The 9,903-nt window shown below is 42.2% G+C and overlaps 1 protein-coding gene across 1 annotated transcript; it reads right to left on the bottom strand.

Moving 5' to 3' along the window:
* Positions 1–2,113: 2,113 nt before the first annotated feature.
* lsm11 (LSM11, U7 small nuclear RNA associated) lies at positions 2,114–9,779 on the bottom strand. Its single transcript, XM_048262432.1, has 4 exons — positions 9,064–9,779; positions 8,638–8,777; positions 8,435–8,518; positions 2,114–2,552 (listed from the first exon to the last, which is right to left on the bottom strand). Exons 1-4 carry the CDS (start codon positions 9,557–9,559, stop codon positions 2,349–2,351), a joined length of 924 nt encoding a protein of 307 aa, XP_048118389.1. The 5' UTR covers positions 9,560–9,779; the 3' UTR covers positions 2,114–2,348.
* Positions 9,780–9,903: the final 124 nt, after the last annotated feature.

Genomic DNA, 9,903 nt, shown 5'->3' with positions numbered 1-9,903 from the left:
ACACACACACACACCTATTTCACACTGAGGTTTAATTCGAATTGCTTTTCGAATTGGGAAGGTTCCTATTGGAGGGGAATGACCTGGAGGTATCAGTGATGTTTGCCGTTTGAATTCTCTCTTTGCTTGGGATAGGTGTGTTGATGCTTTCATATCTTTATACGGCATGCTAATGCTAAAGAATTCATATCTCCTATAGGGCTAATGCTAAAGCATTCATATCTCCTATAGGGCATCTCCATATCTCCTCTATAGGCCATGCTAAAGCATTCTTTAACAGAATGAATATTGCATGCTGCGCTCGTACCACAACCAAGCTCAAGTGCCCACAGGGAGCCATGTTGGAGTTGATCCATCTGTTGTCGCCCCAATAAAATAAAATTATATGTATATATATATATATATACTTCTATCTTATCAATATAGTTAGCCTGGGTGCCAGCCGAACTAAGTCCCGGCCACAACATTTGAGGTCGGGAATTTCGGTCTGGCATTGCTGGATTGTGGAGCAACTATGCTCGCTCCAAATCTGGCGGACCAATCAAATCGGGCTTTACGATGATGGACTGGTGAGCAACAGCGCCTCGTCTATCATGTCATGTTTAGGTTGATTATGTTTGCAACAAAAACACTTTGGATAGGGGACAGATGGCTTCTAAGACCGCATATGGAAAATGCATATTATTTCAATGAGGTTTTATAACTGAAAACTTTGGCCAAAGTTGAGATGTGGTTAAACTCATGGTTTCACTTTCATCAAGGGAAAACAGCGTGTTGCATTGTGACATGTTGTTACCGTTTCTTGGTGTTTTATGCCCCCAACGGAAGGCACTAGGGTTAGGCATGGGTTAAGGTTAGGGTTGGGGTTAGGTTTAGGTGCCTTTAAGTCAGCGGTGGCAGCGCTGCCTGGAAGACAACGTTGGGTGCATAAAACACCATCGAGCTATTGTTCCCTCGTTCGTTTGAAATCTCTGATTGACCACCTGTTTGAGGGATTTGCGACAGCCTTTCCCAGCTGTTTATAACATGTTTGTAGCATATCAGTGTTCAACAGAATTATTTTTAAAAACGGAGGGAATATAGGCGATCAGTTTTTTCCTAATAGCCTACCCTACTACATATCTCTTAGATTTCGCTAATGAGTGTTGTAGGAGATATTGAGTTATTTCGTTGCTCTGATTGGTTAGGTCTATCCAATTGAGTGCATAGGCATTCCCCCCGTATCGGTTGAAACACACCCCATAATTATGTCCCAATAGAGCAGTATCAGACTCATATTCTGACTAGAATTGAGTATGGCTACATCAGGCTACAATATAGTATCAACTTGTTGCAGTTGATCCATCTGTCCTTTCACAATAAAGGCTAAACAAAAATATACTTCTATCTTATCAATATACCATCAAAAAAGAAGCATCACGATGCCCCTTCAAATCCTTGTGGCAGGTAACGACTGATCAACGTGACACGTTGATAACACCCACCTTCCCATAATAACTTAACCTAATTAGAAGCTTTTTGTTTCCTAAATCTTTATCTTTCCGTGATGTCATGACCAGAGCACCCAACAGGACTAATGGTGCATTCATGGCACTTCGGAATGACAAGGACCGCCCCCGTGGCTACTTTGTTTTTCCCACAGCAAGTGTTCATGTGCTTTGTTGTCGGAATGTGTGACAAACACGGATGCCACAACAAAGGTTAAAACATACACTCACTAATCCTAAATAAACAACTGTATTTGCTTAAAATATAGTGTAAGACGCTTGTGAAAGAAAGATAGCCCCTAACTGGGCAACTCTGTTAGCAAAATCTAGTCCCAGTTTCTGACCTCTGACTCACACATTACGTGACGTGAATGACACGGAATGATGATGTTTTCACTGGGAAAAAGGTTTTTCCGAAGCCCATGAACGTTAGGAAAGTCCGAATCCGGGCAGAGCCTTTATTCAGGAGCAGCCGTCACATATCAATATGATACACACATCAGCTGACCAGTCAGAGGTTGCACTGTTGGGGTCGGCAGGGTGTGTGTGTGTGTGTGTGTGTGTGTGTGTGTGTGTGTGTGTGTGTGTGTGTGTGTGTGTGTGTGTGTGTGTCAGAATGCAGGTGATCTCACACACACACACAATCAGACATGCAATCAGAGAAATGCTTACACACACAGTTTTATGTGTGTGCACCGAGTTCAGGGTCACATTTTTGTTTATTAGTAGGACATCCTCACCCCACCCCACCCCACACAGACACACTCTTTCACTCTCACACACTCACACACACTCACACACACACACACACACACTCACACACACACACACACACACACACACACACACACACACACACGGTCACGTCTTGGGGATGTTGATCAGCAGTACGTTTTCTCCACGGATGAACAGCTGATTGACGTGTCGTGTGCGAACGCGCCCATACTTGGCTCCACCCTCCTTTGCCTGGGCCTCAGGGGGGGCTTGGCCATCTGCAGCCGGCACGGGGTGTGTGTGGGGGGCGTGGCCAATCTTTTCCTCCTGCAGTTTTAACTTCTCAAACAGCTACAAACACACACGTAAACAACACACACACACCTTAGCATAAAGTAAACAACACACACTGACACATTAGCATCTTCATACACACACACACACACACACACACACATTAGCATCTTCATACACACACACGCACACTCATTAGCATCTCCAGACATACACACACACACACACACACACACACTCTAGCATCATTCTTACTACTATTATAATGTTAATGCTACGACATTGCACATATCTGTACATGTTGTTCATACATTGTTCATATTACATAGCCATATTTATTCTGCTCTTATAAGGTAATTGCTAATACACTGCACATATTTATATTTAATTTATACTACTCTAAACCACCTTCTGTAAACCAACTGTATACTACAGTCTACACTGCACTATATTTCTTATCCTGTCTATACACAACCTGTTTATACTTTGTATATCACATTGCACTTTTCTGCTTTTTTGCATTTCTGGTTAGACACAAACTGCATTTCGTTGTCTTTGTACTTGTACTCTGCACAATGACGATAAAGCTGAATCAAATCTAATCTAATCTTTAGACATACACACACAAACACACACAGACACTCACACATTAGCATCTCCATATATACACACACATATTAGCATCTTCAGGCATACACACACACACACAGGAGATATTTTGAAAGTGAGGGGGACCAAATTGTGAACACAAACCCATAGTGAGATCAGATTTCCAGATATCGGATCGCCACCTCTGGCCCACTTTCGACCATCATATTTTAAACTTGCCAGAATATTAAGATAATATCATTGATTGTTTTCAAAATATTTTTTGATAAAAATGGTCAAAACTGTGAGATGAGCACAATGCCAGATCTGCCCTCAGACCAGCTTCTTGCTATGTGCAATTCTACTTTTATTTATTTTTTTTAGATTTATTTGACACTACTTGGGCCAATGGTAGAATACTCTAAAAGCAACATGATGTTGATATTTTATGAAGCCATGAATGAATCATCATGCCTATGATCCAAACATAGACTACATGATCAAATAGCCTAGTTAGGCCTACAGTACCTAAATTGTCTGGTATAAACCAAATCAACTCTCCACTATGTGTCTGCAGTTAATATTTATGCAATGTTAGAACATGTTGGCTTAACAAGTTACCAGTCCAGAACACACAGAAAATTGTAACAGAAAGTTGCCTTTATAATCAACTACTATTTGTTCCAACAGCATTTAAACAAAGCATTTATAAAATTGAAAAAAATAAAATACTGTTACTGTAGTAACTGTACCACAATATCCCAAGCTTCAAAGAGCTCCCCATGTCTGTGACAGGCAGACGTGACACCTTAAATTCTCAGCTTGTTTATACCCCACACTGAACGCGTAAGAAGGCCCATCACTCTGGGGTGTGGTAGCCTACTCTCTGGGATTTATGCACCAAGGTAACTGAAGTATCCAATTTGTGTCTTGAAATTATGTTTGAAATAAATGTCTTAGAACAAAAACTTTGGATAGGCCTATAGACTTGTATTTTATAGTTAGGCTAGTGAAAACGAGTTGATCAGTAGACTAGTTGAGTTTGTTATCAATAAACATAACAGCTAATGTCATGTTGAGCAGGAGATAGGCTACCATAAATTCTCAAATTATGCCCGGGATTGATTCTATTTATAGCCTGACAAATAAAGGCAGGGTCCCATATTTGCCTATACCATACCAACAATTGCCATCAGTCCACCAGCACTAGAAGACATTGCTTCGATTTAAGTCAATGAAAAAACACCTCTTCTTAATATTTTATTATATTGTTGGTTGGATTAATAAAGTCGTTTTCCTACCATCGGTCTCCAACACACGTTCTCAAGCTCATTGTCTTCCTCCTACTACATTTAAACACAATTGTTGCGCATTCCAGCCTATGAATTTAATAAAAAGTAGCCTACTAAATCATGCATAATTAAACAATAACTCAATTTAGGCTACTTGGCTACGCAAAAAGGTTTCTATTACAGCACAACCCCTATTCAATGAATGGCCGCCTTGTCTCGCAATAAACAGCGGTGGAAATCCCGACACTTTTTCAACTGCATGAAACATAACAGTGAACTAGGGGTGTGAATCTCTCATGTAAAAGACGATATGATTTGCATCTAGATACATGGGCACGATTCGATACAAGAAAAGATACATGTTCATAAAAAACGATTCAGTACGATTCGATGCGATGCGATTCGATGCAATTCGATGCAGTTCAAGAATGGAAAGCATTCTGAAAGATTTTCTATCATTTGCTCAAGGTGCACATTGATTTTATAGTATCAATTATCATGGTCATGGTTGTCAATTAGGCAAAAAAAAAGTGTGAATATGATGATCATATACTGTATTGAAATGAAAAAAGAATAGTCTACATTTCAGTCAGACACTGCAGCCAAATACAACATAAAAATACATTTTTAAAGACTTTATAGATTTTATAGAGTTATGTGTACCTGATTGTTTTCAAGGAGCTGTAACCTATTGTTGAGGTAAGACAATACCGAAATAAAATAAAACAGTGCTTAAGACACTCTTGGCCTTTTCCTGTAGCATACAAGAATAAAGGCCTACATATCAATGAACTCTCTGGGCCTATTTTGTTCCAACGGTAGACCTAATATGCAGAAATCACAAGTCTGAGTGAATATGAACAAAATAATAATAATTTGTGCATCGTTTTAGCAGCAAGGGACAAATTATTCTTTAACATTAAGGACATCCCTTCATCAAACGTAAAGTAGGCTACTCTACAGACTATCGTTGCTGTTTAGGAATGCTAAGTGTTTAATTTCGCGCTGGATTTTGAAAAACAAAAATGTAAAAACTGTCAAACAGTTCGAGTGCGAGTTCTCACGTGCTTATGTTGCAGTAGATGTATGGGTAATGAGGTCCTTTGACAACTTTGGGCAATGAATGTAGCCCAAAACGAACTGCATTACCCACAAACTGCGCTAATGGTGTAGTTTCAAAACCGGAAGTGGGATGAACGTGCTGCTTGCAACGTAAATGAGAGTCTAAGCGAGCAGAAAAGGTTGGGAACTGATTTGTAACAAGTAAATTGATATAACGACCGGTTCATTTCAGTTTTATTCCGATACGGTGCTTCGCGTATCGATGTAGCCATATCTTACACGTTAAAAACGGATACCGATACGTATCGGCTAATCTTTACACCCCTACAGTGAACCATCAAATATCTCCCAGAGTTCAGTCCAAAAGTAAATTAGATCCCAAACCAAACCGAAAATGTTATGCTTTTGATAGCCTACCAGTATGCCGCTCCAAACGAAACGCATCTCTAATGATGGTTGTTAGTAGACAAACTGGCTTCAGATATCCAACAGAGTGAATATGAGATTGTGCAGTCTTACAGTACTGTAGATGGCTGTGGTTAGTGATGTGATGCTGTTAATGGGGAGTTTTACATTAGCGCAAACCCTATAGGTTATTATTTATTTAGCGTACCTATAGGGCTTTTTTTCCTTATCAAAAGTGAGAGGGACGACGGCCGTCTCTTCAGCACTGCGGGGGACATATCCCCCATGTCCCCCGTGCCTCCTGCGCCCCTGCACACACACTATCATTTTCAGACATACACAAACACACATTATCGGAACTCCCCCTATTACCGTCGGTCCTGTATTTCCACCGTCTTGCGTGGGGTACAACCGGGACGAATGAAACATTCCGGTTTTCTACGAGTGCAACGATGATAGACAGATAGCCTGGGTGTTCCCATGCTGCCTTGCGCGCGATTTGATTCACGCTGCTAAGGCAGCCTGGAGACCATGGAGCAAATTGTCGCCTGAGATAGGGGACCAATCACAGAACAAGGGGGAAAGCAAGACGATGATGAGCTATGCACAGACGCATTTGACAGACATCCCAATAAACGGATCTGGGCATTTTTTTCAAATACAAGAAAATTGAAGTGGTGGCGCTAGCCAGGCTAATAGACAGACATTATTTTGACAAAACATAGAGCATATTAACCTCCGTTGCTCAGCCAAATGCCATCCTGTTACGTCCTGTTATCACGGAGTTACAGGCGATAAACGATTTTTGATGGTCACAAGTTTACTTCATTAGCGGTTTATTTTGATTATTAAAGAGTGTTTTTCCATTTCAAGGCTTGACTTCATGCTTATTCAGTAGAGCATTTAGTGCTCTCCCCAATCCCAGACATTCACATTGCATGTTTGTTTGTAATGGATGCAAAACAGCCTATAATGCTAAATGTCTATAGGGGGACGATTGAAACACCTGTTTCATTTGTCCCGACCAGGCAGTAAACCCCATTTATTCTAAGTCAATGCACACATACATGTATCTGTGTTTATACTATATTTTATGCAGGTGAGACATGGAAAAGCAGTTTTAAAAAGATGCAAATATATTTGGGGCTATCAGGTAGGGGGTTGAGTTTTGCCATGTTAACCTGGAGACTGACATGTAGTGCGTCATGAAGTGCGTCATGAAGGGCACTTATTTGGATGTGTGGTGGCTTTAACCACATAAAACAGGGTGAAATAACATTTTGTACTATAGAAACCTTATATAATTCGAAACATGCATTATTCTAGCTATATTAATGGCATAATGCATGCCATTTCCATAACCGCGAAATACGCGCATCACCATGACGGCAATGTGTTGTTAACAGACATGAACCAAGACATATAGCCCAGCAGCAATCTATCTAAAATAACACATACTTGAAGTAGGCTACCATTCATGGTATGTTGTCAAATATTGAAGTTGTGGGAAGTTTATGTAATTTAAGCTGTATGTTTCATTCGTCCCCCATGCTGTTTCATTTGTCCCAGCCAGGAGGGACGAATGAAACAAAACGCACGTTCGACTTCTCCTTAAATAATTCTTGAACGGTTTTGTTCAGAGCTGTAAATGCAACTGTATTTGACAGAGGACAGATGTAGGTTGCAGTGGAATTTTAATTTCATGATGAGAATTTTCGGTCTAACCATTCATGTGCCATTGAAACGGTGTAAATAGGCGACCCATCAGGCCAGCACTATAACTCCGAGCGTGGTAAACAAAATCGGATATTTCAGGCAGTAAATTCCCCTGGGATCAATAAAGTATCTATCTATCTAAATGCTCCCGTTAAGAACCAAACCAGGTTTTGTTCAAATCTACACACCTATGGCTACTGAAAAATGTAAGGTTAATTTAGCAGAATTTCTGAACAAAAGTGGTGATAATTGGGGGTGTTACGATAGCATCTTTATAGACACACGCACACACACACACATTAGCATCTTCAGACATACACACACACTGACACATTAGCATCTTTACAGACAGACACACACACACACACACACACACACACAAGCATCTTCAGACATACATACACACACAAACACACACACACACAGATCATCATCTTCAGACATGCAAATACACACGTCTAACTGAAATGGTGTCTCCCTCCTCCTCCACCTCTGTCGCATCTCTCACCCCTGCCCTGCTGTATGCCACCTCTGCCCTGCTGTATGCCACCTCTGCCCTGCTGTATGCCACCTCTGCCCTGCTGTATGCCACCCCTGCCCTGCTGTATGCCACCCCTGCCCTACTCTGCTGTAGATCTGGAGCTGTGAAGCGCTCATCTCCAGATCCTCTACTTTCTGCAGTAAAGCTGCACGGTCCAGGACTGGCTATGACATCACATCCTCTAACGCAGAGATAAAGGGAGGGAGAGGCTGCCTCTGTTGCGCACACAACACAACTACACATACACACACAAGGGAGGGGTGTGTGTGTGTGTGTGTGTGTGTGTGTGTGTGTGTGTGTGTGTGTGTGTGTGTGTGTGTGTGCGCGCATCTTACCCTTGTGACAGTGAGGGCTTTCTCGTGGTAGAATGCTTCTCCAAGCAGTGGCTCCCTGTATGTCTCATCTACATCCACCATAGCCTGGAAACAAACAAACACACAAACACACACACAAACACACACACACACACACACACACAGTAAGGAAGGTGTTTGCTGTGACAGAGTGTATTATGTGGACAAGCTGGGAGGACGTTTACCAGGTTCCAGAACTTGTCAAAGGCGACGACGAATCCAGCACATACACCGCGCAGACCTTTGAAGCTGCGCACATGAACCTTAACGCGGAGGTGTTCCTGTACACACTGGTTCAGCGAACCTAGAGGACTACCAGCCAGCACTGGCTCACATGTACACAAACACATTCTCATTAATTAACACAAATCACAATCCTCAGCAATCATACAATTAATCCACAACACAAGCGCGCGCCACACACACACAACATATATCACATGTCTGTATTTAAAAAGCATGTCTATGTCTGCATGGGAAGAAATTTCATGACCAGGCAGCACCGACTCGCGACTCGACATTAGAAGACAACGGCAGTGACACGACAGACAGTATGAGCCAGACAGACATTAAAAAATATGTTTTGATGATGGCAAACGCCGCTAACGTACGTGGCATCCTTGTAAGCACATTCTTTGGAGCTTTCTGTCGACGCATAGGCCTCCGAGGCCCGCTCGTGCCCTCTTCCGCGTCCTCACAAACCGGGTTCTTCACCATCAACTCTTTGAGCCGCGCGATCCTCTCCGGGTCTGGTACGCCTTTCTGAGCCTTGCGCTGTTTTTTCTCCACGTTCTCGGGCTTCGCGCGCCCACGGCCGCCCTTCAAGAAGCTCTCATACTCGGCCACGTTATTAAAACACCGGATGTTCGGGAAAGGCAACGGTACGTCTGTTGAGTACAGCGCCAGCATTGGGTCAAACTGATCCGAGCTAACGTCCAATCTGGAGTCCAGCAGCTCTTGGGGTTCTCCCTCTCGCGCGCCATCTCCTCTCTCTCTCTGTCCCTCTCCTGTCTCCCTGCTCGCGCTCCGGTCCACCTCGACCCTCTCAGCCGAACCACCAAGTTCACGTTCTTTACTATTCCTCAACTTTCGCTCATGTTCCTCCATGTTTGAATGAACCGCAAGCAAAGTTGCAAGGAATTATGGGCCTGGAAGTCCTCCGCTGTTATTCATCCCCACGCTGGAAATAATGTATGCTGGAATCATTTTGCATTAGTCAAGACATTACTAGTTTGTATATCCGCATTGTCCTACACCACAAGAGTGCAAGAGTGTCATGTTTGTTTTCTTTGGAACCTCTGTTGTTTTAGTTTGTTTGCCTACCATCCACACCTACAACTCTGACATTTCACCACTAGGGGGAGATGTCAAGCTGTTTCAATTGCAACAAAAATACACAACAATGTATCGCAGTCCTGAAAAAATCAATACTATATACAATACCATTTTTT

This window comes from Alosa alosa, chromosome 14, assembly GCF_017589495.1.
Source record: "Alosa alosa isolate M-15738 ecotype Scorff River chromosome 14, AALO_Geno_1.1, whole genome shotgun sequence".
Classification (NCBI taxonomy): Eukaryota; Metazoa; Chordata; class Actinopteri; order Clupeiformes; family Clupeidae; genus Alosa; species Alosa alosa.
This window is presented reverse-complemented; position numbering and strand designations above follow the sequence as displayed.